Consider the following 19087-nt stretch of genomic DNA (forward strand, 5'->3'; position numbering starts at 1 on the left):
TTTGCCTCACGGTGTTGTGGTTTCCACGCGGTTACTGATTGCAACCCTTCTCCCTGGCTAGTTTCATCAGAACTCAGTCGTAGGGTTTGCTGGTGGTCGGTTGGTGGGGTGGCTCTCAGTAGTCGGTGATGCAGCGGTGTTCATGGAGGATGGGGTGGTGATGCGGTGGTGTTCATGGTGGATGGGGTGGTGATGCGGCGGAGTTCTAGGTTTAGGGTTAGAGGGTGGATGCTGTTTGGTTTTTTTGACTTTTTGGTTGTTGCGGCAGTTTGGTTTTTTTCTTTTTGGCTTTTTGGGTGTTGCGGAAGTGGGGTAGCGGGAAGGGTTTAGGGTTTTCGGCAGCAAGGTCGTTTGGAGGCAGCAAAGGGTCATGGACTCATGGCTAGGGGTGTTCAAAAAAACCGTCCGAAACGTAAAACCGGTCCGATCCGGACCGAACCGTCCTATTTGGTCTGGTTCTGTGGTTCTGCAGTCATGTTATGGTTCCAAAAAAATAAGAACCGTTAATTTTGGTTCGGTTACTGGTTCTAAATTAAAGAATGTGGTTAGAACCGGACCGAACTCAGCGCGTTTACAAACAAACAAAGTTTGAGTTTGAATTTTTTTGGTTCACTTAGTATACGAGTTCACTACAAAACTCGGCTCGACTTGGCTTATACTGTAACTGGAATTCATAACATGAAACTGTTCAAACTGAGTCACTAGTTTCCAATTTGACCAAGAAAAAGGTTCGCTTCACGTAACATATTTACTTTTATTTTTTCCATTTCTCTGGTAGTTCTATTTTTTTGTTGGGTAATGTTCATGACCCATTGGGCATTTAAGTTGACCCAATTAAAACCCAATAATAAATGGATTATATAGGTTTGGACCCATTCTAACCCAACTAATAAATGGGTTAAGTTGGGTCTATTTTTTAATAGGTGGGTTTGGGTTTCCTAATGGGTCTGGGTTCAATTTACCACCCATACTTCACAGCGGACGCGGATTGAGCTTTTGCAGTTCTGGGACAGCAACAAGGGCATGTTACCCGGGTTTTGGTGGCAGCATTGTAACGGTCATCAGCGGAGGAGCATCGGTGTCACTTAGGGGCAGCAATAGGGGCAGGCTTCCTGGGTTCCAGCGGTGGCTTTGATGTTTTTCTCGGAGGGGTAGAGGTTTGGATGTGAGTTTTTTTTTTTAGGATTTTGTTGGTCCCTGGTTAACGCCTAGGTCTCGAGTAGCCTCGGAGACTAATAAACTTTAATTTTCAATTGCCCTTGTTCTTTTTAATCTTGCGGAGATTAATAAAAACCTTTCTTGGAGTTTTTAAATATTCATTCTTTGACCTCATCCCATGTAAGTTTTTATCCCGTTCATTTTGAACGGTTATGTTTTCATTCTTTTCACTTATGAAATACTTTATCTACCCTTATTTGATGATACATACAAATATGCATAAATATTGTTGCCGAATTAGGTGGCATGTAATTAGGATTTATATAAGTGTAGTTTCCTAATTAAGTGGATTTTGATTGATGATTTTAAAAGCAGGGGAAAAATTCAAATATTTGTTATCTTTTTTCAATCTAAATCATTCTCTCTCCTTAATTTCATGAATTTTCATAAATTGGTCATATTATATTTCTAAACTTGCGTGAATATGATTCAACCAATTTCACAAAAATTCATTTTTATCATGAATTATTTTTGCAAAATTACCATGAAACATTTTTTTCGAAATATGGTGGATTGTCAAACAAACCATGTTTTTCATGAATACACCATGATTATTTCAACTGGGATTAAACCAAAATAATTATAATTTAATGAATACACCATGATTTATTTAAAAAATACAAATCCGAGCCATGATTCAATTTACTAAACGGAGTACACCATGATTTAATTGAAATGAATAATTGCATGAATACACAAACAATGAATAAAATAAAGCATGAAATACTTAAATAAATCATAAAAACGTAAACAAATAAACCATGAAATACACAAATAAATCATAAAAATACATATAAAAAAAGATGAACAACTCCTTAATGTATTTAGTGTAGCAAAATGTGCTCCCAAAAAAAAAAAGTGAATGTGCTTGAAAATACAAGAATTGGGTTCAGGATTCCATTAAGCAAAGGGATGGAACACAATTGTTGGCATTGTGGGCGAAGCCGACGAAGCTGAAGCGGTGCCGATGATGAAGGGTTGGCCGATGGCGGAGAAGCCAGGTAGGAGGGAGAGTTTGGACTTGAAGACATCAGAGACGAGGCGGACACCGACAACAAATTGGAGGACGTTTGTGGTTAACGACAACGATTGTATTGATGAGGGCGAGTTGCGATGGATTGTGGAAAGGAGAATAGTGGAAGAGAATCAGGGGAAAGGACATGATCAAGAAAATCAATTGCGGAAAGTCAAGGAATCCCATGGGCTCCCTTCGCGCATTTTTTTGGGTAATCTAAACCGTGCATCTTGTAGGGCCTATAAAATAATGTATCCACGCAAAAGATCAGCTTGTCCGGACATCGATAGGTATGTCAAAAATTGAGTTTTTAGATGAAAAAATAAACAGTTGTGCCAGTTTAACTTAAAAAACAATTGACAAATCCAAGCCGTCCATTTTTTCTTCTAGAACTCAATTTTTGTCATACCTATTAGTGTCCGAACAAGCTGATTTTTTGCGTAGATATATTATTTTACAGAGTAGTGCTATGTGTACATATGGAATGTATGTACAATGTACATATGGATTTTGTGGGCCCACCTCGGGTCCCACAAAGATGATTCAAACCACCCATTATTTTTAAAATATTTTTTATGAAGCCCTATAAAAAATCAGCTCAACCCGATATTGGTAAGGATTTTTTCTGAATTTGTAAGGGCAAAACTAAACCGTTAAGTAGTTTTAGCACCACAAATTCAGAAAAAAATCTTTACCAATATCGGGTTGAATTGATTTTTACAGGGCTCCATAAAAAAAATATTTTAAATATAATGGGCAGTTCGAATCATTTTTGTAGGACTCGAGATAGGCCCCACAAAATCCATATGTACATTCCATATGTACTCATAACTTTACTGTATTTTACATTCCCTACAAAATGTACGGTTTGAATTACCCCAAAAAATGCGCAAAAGAAACCCACGGAAAGTGCTCTCTGTCCGGCTCATCAAGACAGAATTTAATCTCTTCTCACATGCCTTTGGTTCGTCTGATACCATTTCAGCTTATTTGGAGCCAGGATACCAGCTTATTTGGAGCCAAGATATGTCTTATTTTCATCATTCACTGAGTCTTTCACAAAATAAATGGATCGTAGCGGAAATACTTTCTCTGATTTTTCAGTGCGGAGCGAGTACCAGGTGGTGCCCGTTCTATGCATCCGAGCCGTCCATTTCGATTTTGGACGGCTCGGATTTGGAGAGAAAAAGAGGAGAGAGAGTGTGGGGTGAGAGGAGAGAGAATGTTTCAATTTGGGCCATCTAATACACTTTTGGACGGCTCGGATGTGCCAACTCGGGCACCACGTCAGCCGGGTGATGTGGTACCCACCCGACACTGAAAAATTTCTCCTTATTACATCACTTGGAAAACAAACAAAAAAAGAGCAAGGAATACAGAAAACCATTCGAACAGGCACACAAAAAAAAAAAAAAAAGGGATTGCACCATTGATGCATCTCCCGAAATCAAGACGGTTGTTCGGGCCGTAAGACCCCATCCCACTTTTTCAGATGTCATCACATGGACGGCCGCTCATGGAGGGCCTAAATCCCGTACAACAAAAGACGAGCGACCAAAGGTGTAAAACAACCTTAATAAACCTAGTGTTACTCTAATTTTCACGTGATGTATAAAGCCAAAAAAATTAAACGCCCGAGCAAGCGCTCTAGAACTTCTTCCACACCTTGAATGCTCAACTCCAACTCTCCTAGCTGGTTTTGCACCCTCTTGTTGTGGTCTAATTTGATTGGCTGATCGATGACCAACGAGCACATGGATCGCAACATCAATCTTCTCAAATTCGCTAACAATTGTTTCTTTTGCTTAATTGACAGGCTGCTCTCTCATGGTGGATGAGTCTGGAAACCAATGACAATCCACTTCTCCTTGATTGCACCTTTCTTCCCGAAGCATAGCACAACAAGGACTCTCCAATGCACAAAATGTGAATTTCAACATGCTAAAAATAGCAATAGTTTCATGGTCCTTGTCTAAGGAAAGACCACGAAGTATATCTTTGGGTTTGATACACTTTAAATCATTTAGGAACTTACAGGATCACTCGCCTTCTTTCTCGTGGATATGTACCCGCCAAAATCACTTGCATCCCTTTTTCTCTGCAGGTTTGAGTGTTGTTCTTTCACATCTTCATTTGTTTGTGAGAAGATGTCTTTGGTGGCTGCACAACAAGCAGGGCCGGCCCAAGGTATTTGGATGCCCTAGGCTAAGTGGTGGAATAGTGTCCTACATAAATTTCATAATTTAAAAACAATAACAGAAATACTTATCTATATATCATTTTCATTCATACTATTCAACATGGTAAAAGACACTTCAAAAAAATACTCTACCAAGATTTGAATCTAGGCATCTTATGTGGAAGAGCAAACACTTTACCATTGAACCATTAAAGGAATTTGTACTATAGTTGCACATACAAAATATATATACTAATCTATGAATGGGTGCCCCATTTTTGACCCAAAATGTGGAGGCCCAAGGCGGCGGCCTCTTGGGCCTCCCATTGGGCCGGCCCTGCGCACAAGCATCCAAGAGCCTAAGATATCCGTCCAACACTTCAACTGATTTTTCATTGCATTCTTGGCTAGTCTTTGTTGTGTGTGAGGTAGCCAGAGCAATTCATCAACACAATCGTATAGATTTTCCAGGCCGCTTATTATATTGCTTATTGACGGCAATGAAGAAGAGGTAGCTTCAAAAGAAGCATTAAGTCACAAATGGTCATCGAATTGAGGAATGAGTGGATGAGTTCTAGAGGGCAAGCTGACAGAACAGGCATGGTAGGATTTTGATCTCAAAGGAGAGGATGCCATTTTCTTCTCTCTCAAGGGGAGTATGGCTCAGGACTGGAAGTCTAGAAGAAACAATGGATCAAAGTTTTGTGAGTTGTGACCTTTCCCTTGGCATATGCTCAATACATATACGATAGGCTGGAGGAGACAAGGAATGTCACCATCATCAATTATATGTGAGTGGTAATGGGGATCTATGTGGAAAATGTTGGCAATGTTTACGGATTGTCTTCCCATCACCTGGTTACAAACTACTAGCCAATGAAAATTTTACTTTGAAACTCATAGCAGGTCTTAACATAAACACTATTCTTTTATATTGTTCCCTGAAATAGTACTCGAGTATTTTCTTTACTTTTCTCGTTTCACTGATGGAGTCGATGCCACTATTGCATTACATTACTTAGCAACCATGCTAAGGTAGGCCTGTGAAATTTGGTTAAAGTAACAAAAATGCAACAATAAATATGACTTAATTGGTGCCTGAGCTGCAGAATTGACCATGATAACATTACAATAAATATGACTTTTAATAGCATAATGAGGCCCGTTCTGGTTTCTATAAAAAGAAACTTTTAGAAAAGAAAGGTAATTTCAAGCTCAAAAATTATGTGTTTATGCAAATAAGTTTTCTATCAATATGGATCTTGTTTGATAGATCTCATTGGGATATTTTAAACGATACAAAAAAAATTAAAAAATTATTTTCATTTTAATTATATTTGATTTTGAAATTACCCTCTTTTTAAAAAAGAAAATTTAAAAAGAAAGCGGGACGGAGCCAGATACAACAACAACGTTTTATACACACGGAAGAAAGTAGAAAGCCTAATATAGCGATCCGTAAACACGGTATAATTTTACAAGCGTTTTATTAAAACCTCATCCTCCATTCAACCCAATAGCTTTGGGCATCCACGTTAGCCTCTCTTCTTCCCTCTTTAAACTAAACTAGCCGGTGAAAACATGCAAAAGCAGCTAAACACCCCAACATCAGGCTCTCTTCTTCCCTCACTACTTCGAAATTTTTTGACATTTGCTATAATGACTCGTCTAACAACACGAGCCACTATTCACTCACTATCCCATATTTAATTATTTTCCAGCCCCTTTTCACGGGGAGAGAGAGAGAGAGAGAGAGAGAAACGTTCTTTCAGTTTAGATTTACCGACGCCGGAGTCACCGATTAGAACGACTTTGAAGAGGTTTACCGACGCTGGACAGATTTGTTGGATTTGGGGTTTTCGGGGTAGGTTTTTTGGGTTTTCAAGAGAGAGAGAGAGGGGGGTATCTCCTGGGTTTTTGAGAGAGCACCTGGATTTGGGTTTCTCAACCCCTTTTCACAACCCACGACAAAGAAGAAGACACCCCTTTTCTCAGCATTTGGACTGCTTTTGTGTAATAAACCGAAGAATAAAAGTGGGTCTTGCCCTCTCCTCAAAACCGAAAGAATAAAAAATTGAATAAAGAAGATAAATAAAATATTTAATTGAGAAGAGAATAAGAGCAAAGGGCCTGTAAATATTTTAAAAATTAATAGCTAAAATAATAAAATAATAAAGTGATTTTTTGGCGTGTAAATTGATCTAAATTGTATAGAGTTTGCTGCGGATGCTCCTATAGCGCTATACCCAAATACTAGGCGGCAATCCTTGGCGCCACATGTACTCGTTTGAAATTTTCAATTCCCTTCGAAATTTTCGGTCGATGTAGTTCGAACTGACCCCAGCTTTCCCTTCGAAATCTTCGTTTCAGGTTGGTTCATTTTTTCTCAATCGTTTCTCTACCAGTTTTTATCCATGGAATTGGGCTCTTCTTTCATCAAAATCTTCCAGCCGGAGAGATTGTAAGCTCGCCAAACGCCGGCCTTCCCTCATCGTCTCCGTACTTAGGTAAGCGAAAACCAAGAATCTTGACGATTCTGGCTTTAGGGTATACTTCGATTGAGACGTGTATTTTTGAGTTTAGAGCTTTGTTAAGCGGATTTTGATTCGGACCGGTCCGATTCAAACCGAAGAATAGAATTTCACAATCGCCGAATTTTTGTCAAGAACAAGATTACCCATCAACGAATCTCCCTATCTTGTGATAAATGCTGCGAGGGAGAAAATCAAAGAAAAGTAATGGACGATAATACAGTTAAAAGATAAAAGATAAATTAGGGGTGAAAATGGGAAAACCTAGCCAATGTCTTGGACTAATTTAGGGGTGAAAATCTGTCTAGTTCCAGTTCATACCAGTCTAAATGGGGTAGTTTGGTTCAGTCGTTTAGGAATGTCGTTTTTCTGCTCCCTCACTCCCTGAACAAGAATGAACGCATATTTCAAGAAGCCCTAACCAGGGTTGATTTGATATTCTTATTGTTGGCTAAACACAATGCTGGGGTTTTTTTCATCTTCGTTCATTAGCATATGATATCATTTTGGGATTTGCACAGATTATGCACTTAAATGGTTTAATGATCCTTCTTGTTTTGGGTTTTGAAACATGCTACCTGCTCTCTGTACCTGCACAAGAATTAGGGCTTCAGTTTGGTGATAAATTTGTTTATATTTGGACAAGTGTGATCTGTTTGTTTGAGTGAGCCTAATTTACAAACTCAAACAGATCTTTATCTTCAATCCTATTTACAACTCTTGTGATGGCTTGAGATTAATGGGCAATTTTTTGGTCTATATGATGTGATATTGATGGATGCTCATTCTTTGACCTGTCTCGTGAAGTTTTGCCTTTCCCCTACATAGTTTCATATTGGTTGTCAAAAATTCTCTTTAAAAACCATATTTATTCACCCACCAGTGGCGGCAACACTTGCATTTTAGTGGGCGCGATTGAACCATGTGGACAAAGAGAAAATTGCAGTACACTTATATTTTGCCTACTTATGTCACTGATAACCTCATGTGAACCAGCAGACTTTGGTCTTCGAAAATTATAATTACGGACTTTAGATAAATGACATGTAATAAGAGGTTAATTTTGACGTTGGAAAGCATAAAGGATGTTAAATAGAAGTACAGGAGTGTAGGAAATAGAAAGGAAAAAAATGTTTCTTTGTGTACATATGGTGGAGTTTGGTGATAATTGTTAACTCATTACTCTCATGCTTATATTAGCTATATGTACTCTCCACCTCACCTTTGGCCCTAGAGTTGGGTTTATTGGCATTTGGTTAAGATGGTCGTTAGCCCCATATATTTTATCCATTGCAAATGCCTCACTCTATGAACTAGTACTTTTCCAGCAAAGTACTTCATGAATGTTAGACATGAGTTTTAATAGCATTATCCAATAGCGTTCTTTTAGGACTGCTATGATAGGAAACCAATTATAGTGTTGACTGATAAGAAGCGGAGGAAACCCCTTGGAATGTTAGGCATGAGTTTTAATAGCATTATCCAATAGAGTTCTTTTAATCTTGAGTTGCAGATTTTGGTATTTCTTCTGGCAGGCCACCCCTTCGGCCCAATGCATATGGTTCAGCCAAGCACTCAGGGGATGCTGATTTTCTAGGCCTCGTTGGGCTGATGGTTCGGCGACTATATGATCTGAAGCGTGCTGCTTCTGTTTGACTTGGTGTCTTTCTCTAAATTAGGATCTATCACGTAGTTTGTAATAGGTTGTCGCATGTTAGCAATTTTATTTAGTTTCCACACCTGATTCATTTGGGGCCACCTATGAAGCACTGACACCTCTAGAGGTCGGCATATTGCAGTATTGGACACAGGGACATGTCAGGGGTCAAAGTGTAATTTTTAAAAAAGTTTTGGGGTCAAAGTGTATTTTTTTCAAAATTTTGGGGGTCAAATTGTAAATTTTTTTGAAATTTCAAACTTTAAAATTTTCAGGGGTCAAATTGTAATTTTTCAATTGAGTTGTATTGAACTTATGAATGTCTTATTTTGTTTGAATGGTATTGGAACTATGAATTTTTCGTTTTGTCCACATTTTACCATTTAAACATGGAAAAAAATTGAAAAACAAATATAAATAAATAAATATACACGTAGCGTGTCCCCTGCCGTGTCCGTGTCCCTATTCTTTTAGAATTCTCATGTCCCCGTGTCCGTGCACCATAGGGGGCCACACACCTCTTGGAGCGTATGGCTTTTAAGAGCACAAGTAACAGGAGTCACCTGTGCATTGTCCGGGAAGTGGAAGCTATTGGTGGCAATGTAACAGCCTCAGCTTCTAGGGAGCAGATGGGGTGCACTTATGATGCTCTCAAGACTTATGTTCCTCAAATGGTAGAAATGCTCGGTGACTGTGTGAGGAATCCTGTCTTCTTGGATTGGGAGGTGAATGAGCAGGTAAACATCTTCATTCTTGCCACCATCTTTCTTTCCGTTCAGGCGTTATGGTGGTTCTGAAATGAAATTCTACCTTCAACAGCTTCAGAAGGTGAGAGCTGTGATCACAGAAGCAGCTAACAATCCACAAGGCCTGCTTTTGGAGGCAATACACACTGCTGGTTTTCCGGTGCACTTGCAAATCCTCTTTTGGCACCTGGGTAACAGTTTGAATAGCTCAATTTTGGAGTATTTTGTGTCTGAGCTTAACTTTGTTAGCCTTTGATAATTTCAGGAAAACTATACTGCTCCATGAATGGTCCTTGCTGCTTCTGGTGTTGAACATGAGGACCTATTAAAGATACACTTCTTTCGGACTTGCCTAGTGTACCTCGTCCTGAGGAGCCCAAGTCTGTCTATGTTGGAGGTGATTCTCGTTGTCAGGGGTATGTGCAAGTTTGTGCACTTTTTCTAGGAGTTTTTCGATCTGTTCTTAACAATTCTCTGGGACTTGTATTTGTATAGATTTGCTGATCAGTTCCACACCGTCGAGAAAGGCATTGGACACAAACAAGGTCTCTCTCACAATGAAAAACTTTGTCTCCCCCTTCCTCCCACTCTCCTCTGTTTGTGTGTGTGTGTTGCGACACAGGAAAACAAGGATGTAAGCAGTCTCCGCCATTTGCGAGCGAGTGAAGTTTCAAGAAATTAAGCCAAATTTCAGAGAAACCACGAGTAGCAACAGCACACGATAGATACAGCAACCTGGTTGCTTCTCTCTCTCTCTCTCTCTCTCTCTCTCTCTCCCCATCCATATATGGGAAATCTATAACTCCCAATTTCAGAAAATCCTAGATTTTTTCTAGAAAAAACCAGATTCGAAAACCCTCAATTGTTTCCGGAAATTAAGCTCAAAGTGTAAACCCTAGTTCTCTTATCCAGCCCTAAATTCCTGGTTCGTATAAATCTGTATATATGGCTTGGATTTCATTATGTGCTTATGAGTAATTTATGATTTCACGGTACTTGTTCTGCTCTAGTTCCATTCAATAGAATGCCAAAAAACATATATTGGGTTCCTCTTGATGAGGTTTTTTGTCACTTTAATGGGTATAGGCAACTGGATGGCTTTAATGGGTATGGTTTTTTATGGGTATTTTGCCGTTTTCGGATTAATATTATCTGAAAAAAGAGTTTATAAATATGAGTAAGGTCTGCCTCCTTTTTATCCCTTTAATGGGTTTTAAAATTTAGTCCTCATTTTGTTAGCTATATGAGCAATGGGTGTTTATTATTGGGTGTTTAATAGTACTTCCTGTTTCTATAAGCGTATGCCTTTTCTGACCTGCTCCTGTCTTAAATTACTGAAGGATGGCCTAGTATCAAAACTGAAGAGAGTAAGTGCAGAATCATTACACCAAGAATGGTATTTGACCACATCCGTGAAAAGTAAAGAACTTCCCGTCATTGGCTACATCAAGTAATGCTTTCTCCCCATCATCTGAGGCCTTGCTCCGTATCAGAAAACGGACTCGTTAGAAGCAGCTTGAACCCAGAAATGCCATTGAAGTGACGAGAGAAACAAAGAGCAATGCCTGAAGATTCTGCTGCTGTGTATCCTCTGTGTAAGCGCTGAAGATTCTACCATTTGGTTTGTTGCTGCTTGTGGTGATGTAGTGATGGTAAAATGCCTGCTCTTGTTGCTTGGTGTGGATGTCTAATATAGCTCTTGCTGCAATTGTTTTTCTTCGGATTTCTACTACGTGTTGCATCTTTTCGGGGATGATTTTTGCTGATACAACTTCAACCTACGGGCATGTTTCTCATAATTTGGAGGGTTTCAAGTAGCCAATTTATGTGGTTGGCTTTGGGAGCAGAAATGGTATAAGTTCGGCAAAGAAGTAAGCTTCAAGTAAAGAAAATCTGCGGAATGAAATGGTTGGCCTAGTATATGATTACATTTTCAGGATAGCAGAATTACATTAGTTATTTTTTAATGAGTCCAATTAGTCGGACGCTTTTATGTAGTTTTTGTTGGGAAATTGTTTCCAAGCTAATGTAATGAATCTTTATTCAATGGTTGAATTGTTTATTGTACATTGACGTTTGGATATAGTTGGTGTTGAATGGAATAAATCATTTTTGTTTCTTAAATGAAATTACCATGATCTTATTTGAAAATGCTAGTATATTGGTATTTATAGAATTTTTTTAAAAAATGCCAAAAATAGTCTAATATATCGTTCATAAATGCTATGGAAAGTAAAAGATAGCGGCCTTGTTCGTTTGGTAACTTTGGGTATTTTAGTTTTGGTAGTGGGTGGAGGGACAAATAAGGTAATGATTGGAGAAAGGGGTAATGAGTGGAAAGAGATAGAGAGAAATGAAATTAATAATTGAAAAAATAGGGTAATGATTGGAGAAAAATATAGGGTAATGATTGAAAAACAGAGTTAGAACAAAGTAAAAATGGGAAGCGAACAAGGCCGCATTCTTCAGCCGATGTTATTAAAGTCTTGGACGTTTGATAGTGGGCAAAGAACGCTATTAAAAGTTTATTGACAGCAGCGTAAGTTTATCGAAGAAAGCAATCAAAGAACGCTATTAAAAGGTTTAAAAGTCTTGACTTTTAATAGCATTGGCTAACATAGCGTTCTCCGGAACACTATCTATGACATTCAATAGCGTTTTTCGCACGCTATAAAATGTGATTTTTGTTATCGTGTAAGCAGTTAAGAAATAGTAACTGTTGACGCCCTATTTCTTGCACTGTTGCCACTTGTGCATTGCTGGTATTGCGAAATATGCAATAGAAAAGAGAATCCACAAAACATGGCCATGATTAGTAGTTAGATCCAAACCACAAACCTGGTGGTGGGGAGACAATCTATAAACATCTCCAAAATTAACATTTAGATTCCGATTCAATCATGTTATATTTCTCTGATAATTAAAGATATGAGATTCCTAATGTCTCCTCCGGCAAATGTCCTATATAATTGAGCATAGGCCAAGGGAAGAGTTACATCTCTCAAGATTGATCAATTGTTCAATCCAGTGCTAAGCCATAGTCCAAACTAGAAAGAACAAAAATGTCTTCCTCTCCTTTGAGATCGAAATCCTACCATGCCGGATCTGTTAGCTTGCCTTCTAGATCCCATCCCATCATTCCTCATTTCAGTGAGCATTTGTGCAGACTAAGTGCTTCTGAAGCTACCTCCTCATCATTGCCCTCGATATCAAATAGATTAAGCGGCCTTGAAATTTTGTATACCTGTGTCAATGATTTACTGCTATTACTACAAACCCAACAAAGATTGACAAGAGAATCGAATGAGAAATGGGTTGGAGAAGCCTTAGATGGATATCTCAGGCTCTTGGACGCTTGTGCAGCCACTAAAAACATCTTCTCCCAAACAAAGGAAGATGTGAAAAAACAACTCAGTTCTACCAAGAAAAAGGGATGCAAGTGACTTTGGTGGGTATTTCCTCTAGAAAGAAGGCGAAGAAGGTGATCCAGAAGTTACTGAAGGATTTGAACAGTATTGAAAACAAAGACACACTTAATGTTCCAGCCTTGGACAAAGACCATGAAACTGTTGCCACTTTTAGCATGTTGAAAGAGGTTGAAGCAGTCACTGTTTCTGCACTGGAGTCCTTGTTGTGCTACACTTTGGGAATGAATGTGCAATCAAGGAGAAGTGGGTGGTCTTTGGTTTCCAAACTGATCCACCACAAGAGAGCAACGTGTCAAGCGAAGGAGACAGTCATCAGAGAGTTTGAGAAGGTAGATGTTGCAGTGCATGCACACACCCATCAGTATCGAGACGGTGCAAAACCAACTACGAGAGTTGGAGTTGAGCATGGAAGTTGTGGAAGAAGTTCTAGAGCGCTTGCTTAGGCGTTTTATTAGAACTAGAGTTTCCCTCCTCAACATTCTCAACAACTAGTCTAGAAAATCACGGAGCCAATGTGCTCTATTTGAGATTTAAATGAGGAATAGGCTTGTAATTTGTCCTCCATTTATAAGTCAATATACTTTGCACAAAAGTTTAGCTTATACATCACTTCTTCCTGTTCTCAAACTATTTATTTTCTGATCACTTAAAGATTAGAGTAACACCATGTTCAATATGCTGTAGTTCTCAACAACAACAACATAACCCATCTAGTCCCCAATCATTGGGGGTATGGGTGGGGGATGATTGGAGACAGACCTAACCTTTGGCAATAAGCTGTAGTTCTCAAATTCCAAAAATAATGGTGAAGTAAAAAAAAAAAACTCTTTAGCTAGAGGGGAAATAATCATATTGAATGATCTCAAGGGTGTCCTTTTAAAAGTTGAAAAACTTTGAGCTTAGAAATTTGAATGGTCACAGATAAAGCTTTTTTACATTCCAATTTTCTCGAAACAGAAGAAATAATGTGATAAAAGGTTAAGTCCACATGAAGATTGATTGTAATAGAATGCTTTTAAGATCTCAAGATTCTAATTTTGTGAAGGGGATGATTATAGGCTGCCCAAAAGATTATATGATTGGCGCGGTAGTTTCTGATCTGATATCGTTATAGCCAAGAGAGCATTTGATCCCAGTCATGCTCATCTTATCATAAATCCATCCAAATCAATCATGACCAGGAGTCAATGCCACTCTCGCACTTCATTATATTGGAGTCATGCTCAGTTAGGCCTGTAAATTTTGGTTAAAAATTGGTGCTGGGCTGGATAGCTGTTGGGAGGGAAACATTGCATTGTCGTAGCCATGATAGGATTTCATCCTAATAGCGACTGTGTTTTCATAAATCTTCCAGAATCTCATGGGTTGTTACCTTTCCCTTGGCATATGCTCCATATATATCTATCATGGGCTGGAGGAGATAAGGAATCTCATCATCATCAACTATCCATGTGGTGTTTTAGCGATGTTTACAGTATGTCTCCCCAACCACCAGGTCGCAAACTACTTCCCAATGGTTTTTTATTTCACAATTCATAGCAGATCTTAAGCATAAACACTATCTTCTTCTTTTTTCCTGTCCCTTAATGTAGTACTCTTCGCCAAGTGTTTTCTCTATATTCTTGTACTTTGCGTGAAATTAGAATCATGCAGAGGGAGGCCTGTGATGTAGTTAACGTAATTGGTGCTGAGCTGCAAAAAAGGTGGGAGGGAAACATCACACTGTCATAGCCGAGATAGCATTTGAACCCAATCACAATCGTGATTTACACGATTTTATATAATTTTAGGCTTTGTAGATAATCAAGTTAATATGAAACTATCGAAGGTGATGGTTATGGTCACTTGTCATTCCAGATTAACATGCCAGTATGCCACTTGTGTGCTGCACGGAAAATGAAATTGTACCAGAATATGCTCAGAAGCGAAAAAAATGGTGATGATTAGGGGACCTGGTGGGAGGGAGAAACTGCATCCAAATTTTCCTCATAAACTCTTATCTTGTTTGGTTTTAAAAGGAAAATGGAACCCAAAAAAATGTCGTTTTAGCTAACTTCCAGGTTTAACTAAATCTTGGCACCCCTTTGTTCGGTCCTATTTGTTCCCGTCTATTTCAGGGGTTTTGGATGTTTCCATTTGCTTTTCGTTTATATATTTATTTTCCTTTTCTACCTATACTAGGAAGTGACGAACAAAAAGGAAAGAAGGAAAATTGTCAGCTTCCATTTCTTTCCTTAAGTTCCAAAAGCCATCTTCTCTGCTTCCCTTTCATGTTGCCATGCATGGAAGTTAATAAGTAATTGACAGATTTCGCATGGTTACACGATTGTGGTGGTAATAATGCTCACATGATTGTTTGTTGCACGAGACGCTTTGCCAACAGTTATCATAATTCTTGAAAATGGTGCCATGCCTAATTAGTATATTGTGAACCAAGTCTGAATGTCATGCAAAGAAAAAGACAAACAGTGTACTTTCTGAATTTTAAAGCATCGGATGCTAAATTTCCATGTGAGTCTTTATTTCAACTCTTTGCTAAATCATTATCCTTGAGAGTCTGAGACAATTGGAATCCTGACAGCTTGGGGATCATTAAATAAGAAGACTACTTGTGAAATCATACTATGAATAATGATTACTCTAATAAAAATTCTGAATGATTTTCATCAACAATTCTTAAATTTCATCATTCAACATGTGAAGGCCCATTACCCGGTCCATGACTTCTATAAAAAAAATTTGAATCTCGTGGGTATTACTCGTAGTCGTGAACATAGAGTTTAATTTCATCTTCAACTGATAAATGAATGAATGAATGAATGGCCGGACCAAGGGAAAAAAAGGTGATGAATAAGCAAGAATTTTGCTCAAAGTATAATGATTTATGACTGGAGGGAAAATTACAGGTATACTGTCTCATTTACAATACTACATATGAACATCAAAATTTCTGCTCCAAGATTTTCTTGGCTAGTGGTTGAGAATGTTGAGGAGGGAAACTCTAGTTTTGATTAACCTCCTAAACAAGCATTCTAGTCCTTCTTCCATATCTTGTATGTTCAATTCCGTTACTCCTAACTGATTTGTACAATCTCCATGTGTATTACACCATCAGTCTTGCTTGTCTTATGGCTGTTAGAGTGAGTGCAATGCAGCATCGAAGTTTTCAAATGCCTTGGTGTTTGCTTCTTCCTCTTTGGATGCAACGCTCGTCCGGCGCACCAATTTTGAAACTAAAGAAAATCCACTCACCCTTGATTCCTCCTTTGTCCCCGCAATATGAGACAACAAAGACTCAAACACCCCAATCATGGCTGCTTCAACCTGATTTAACAACCTAAGGATCTCGAAAATGCCATGGCTTTTGTTGGAAGCTATTCCAATAGTCTTGCTTTTTATGCTCGTCAACTCCTTCAGAGACTTTTGGATCTCCTTCTTTACCTTCTTTCTAGACGTTAAGTACCCAGCAAAGTCATTTGTATCCCTTCTTCTCCTGAAGATGGAAAGAAGGTTTTGTACATCTTGCTTTGTTTGGGTGGACACGTCTTTAGCAGCAGCACAAATATCCAAGAGCCTGAGGTACTTTTCCAGAACTACTTCAACCTAGGTCTCCTCTTGTTGTTGGGCAAAGGCTTGTTGAGTGTGGCAATAGAAGCAAATCGTCCAAATGGTCAAACATATTCTAAAGTCCGTCAAGATTCAAATGTTCATCGAGGAATGAGTGGGTGAAGTCTGAAAGGCAAGCTAACAGAACGAGCGTGGTAGTAATTTTGATCTCAAAGCAGAAGAATCCATTTCTCTTTCCAATTGGGCATAAGGAAAACTAGAAATGGATATGGAATGTGAAATGTGAAATGTGAACTGTGAACTGTCAAAACTTCTTGTGGACTTGTGGTTCTTTCCATGTTCTTAGGCTCAATATATAAGAGGAAGAAGGAGACAAGGAATCCCTTCCTATCTTCAACAATCAACAGGCAGCAAAGTGATTTTGATTTGGATCCATCGCCTCTTACGGAGATGTTCACGGCTTCACGCCAAGTCCCCCACCAAATATACAATGGTTGTGTACGCATCCAATATTTTACAAGGGTAGGTTCAAAAAATTGCAATGCACAACCGGTATTGATACCGGCTGTCTCCTCTGGCATGAAAGTGTCAGCACTATCTACTCTCTTCTGCTTTCCTTCATCAACATCCCGTGCATCTTTTTTTATGTTCTTTTATTGTTTCCAGAGGTTTTGTGTATGTAAGAATGGCGGATCTAGAACTACAACAAAAATCACATTCTATAGCATTCCAAAAACGCTATGGAAAGGTATACATAGTGTTCTAGGAAATGCTGTATTAGCCGATGCTATTAAAAGTCTAAGACATTCAATAATATTTTCTGCCTGCTATCTAATCTGTATCTATAATAGTGTTTTACAAACCCTGTTGTTTCTATACTTTCAATAGCGTTGTTGTTTCTATACTTTCAATAGCATTTTTCAAACGCTGTCGTTCTGGTACTTTCTATAGCTTTTTTTGCAAGCTATCTTTGTATACTTTTTATAGCATTCTTGACCCGCTATGTATTTTACACTTTTTATAGTGTTTCTTGCCTGCTATTTGTTTATTTTTGAGTGTTTTTTTGTGCAATTTTCGTTTGACATTTGGTAGCATTCTTTGCCCTGGCATTCCATAGCAAGCTCATACAACAACCCCTATCAAATAAAGCAAGATGGCCCGAATACTCATTCCTTATATTAACAATATTGCATACAAAACCAACAACTATCTCGAAACATCAAAGTGACTAGCATTACATAGAAGAAACGCGCACTTCGACTAATTCTGGAACTCTAAAGGTAACGACCTAGTATAACCCCCAACGACCCAAGGTTTGAAATGTTTGACCAGAAATAGAACCTTCGACCTCATGGGGACGAGCACTTGTTACTTTCAAAGATAGGATGCATCTTCTTTGACAATGTTATCAAAGAGGAGGTTGGAGCTTTATTTTTAGCCTCATTCTACGTTATTTGTGTGCGAGTCCCCATGCTGTGCGGTACAAAATCAAAATGCCAATATTCCAACCATATCCCAATTTGAATAATTTGATTTCTATCGTTTTGGGTAAGTGGCAAACAAATTTCGAGAAAGATCTTACTTTGTCATGAACTTTCACCCTTGCAATAATACTGCAATACTAGTGTTTCCAAGGACGAACCGGGAGACAGATGAATCTAGCCGGCCGTCATACTCAAGTTTTAAAATTTCTCTAGAACTATAGTAGGTAGTTTTTTCCTAAAAGAATTGAAATTAGTATAAGTGACTGTTTGGGAGCTATTTTTCACCTTTTCAACTTCTCCTTTTTCAGTTTTGGGTGGTCGGCCAGAGGGGAAGAAAATGAGTTTTGGCAAAATGATTTTTCCAATTTTGAAGATCGAGAGCAAAAGTCAAAAAGAAGGCTAGCCCTTTTCCACTTCTGATGAGCTAAGAGGAGAAAAGACATTATCCTCTATATTTGGTTCTAAGACTCTCGCTCATTGAAAGGCTTTAGAGCCAAAAATTTATTATCATTTATGATAAAATGATCAGAAAAATAAAATCTTCACATCGGTTCAAACGGATTGAAAATTTGTTTTAATATATAAAGGGTGTAAGAGTTTTTTTTTTTTTTTTAGGAGAAAGGTGTAAAAAGTTTTGTGCGCGCTGATACAATTGAAAACGATAAAATTTTAAAAAAAATATTGATTAAACCATTATTTATACACAGTATATCCCATAATAAATAAACGAGGGCAATATGGTAAAAAATCAGGTCATAATTTATTTTCATCACATATTTCCCAAACACTATCAAGTTGCAAAATACAGTCTGCACATATCATCCAAACACTCTACCAGATTGAAACTACATTATGACCAAAAAGCCAAAAAAATCAAAAAGCCAAAAAATAGGCTCCCAAACACCCCTAAGTTTGTCTACCCAACATGTTTTTAAAAATATCTTAAAGCTGTCCATTCAAGATATTTTTGAACCTTCTCAAAAAAAAAAAAAAGATTTTTTTGAACAACTCAATAATTGTCCTTTGGGAATGGGAGAAAGAGATGGACATGTTTCCCGCTTCTCGTCAACACTCTAAAGCTCGGCTCGTTTACAGAGGCCAGTTCATTTACTAAACGAGCCCCTGTAAACAAGCCAAGCTTCAAAGTGTTGAGGTAGGCTCATTTACTAAAGAAACCTAAAACTCGAGCTTGAACTTAGCTCGATCACTAAACGAGTCGAGCCGAGCTAAGTCACGAGCTGCTCTCGAGAATCTCGGTTCGT

General features: G+C 38.3%; 1 protein-coding gene and 1 long non-coding RNA gene across 2 annotated transcripts; both read left to right on the forward strand.

Moving 5' to 3' along the window:
• Positions 1-6615: 6615 nt before the first annotated feature.
• Positions 6616-9586, forward strand: LOC131327473 (mitochondrial-processing peptidase subunit alpha-like). The gene is made up of 3 exons (XM_058360637.1): positions 6616-9337; positions 9420-9537; positions 9582-9586. Exons 1-3 carry the CDS (start codon positions 9131-9133, stop codon positions 9584-9586), a joined length of 330 nt encoding a protein of 109 aa, XP_058216620.1. The 5' UTR covers positions 6616-9130.
• Position 9587: 1 nt separating this feature from the next.
• LOC131325547 (uncharacterized) lies at positions 9588-11429 on the forward strand. Its single transcript, XR_009199738.1, has 2 exons — positions 9588-10084; positions 10687-11429. It is a non-coding gene; the product is annotated as an uncharacterized LOC131325547 (long non-coding RNA).
• The last annotated feature ends 7658 nt before the right edge of the window (positions 11430-19087 follow it).

This window comes from Rhododendron vialii, chromosome 5a (assembly GCF_030253575.1).
Source record: "Rhododendron vialii isolate Sample 1 chromosome 5a, ASM3025357v1".
Classification (NCBI taxonomy): Eukaryota; Viridiplantae; Streptophyta; class Magnoliopsida; order Ericales; family Ericaceae; genus Rhododendron; species Rhododendron vialii.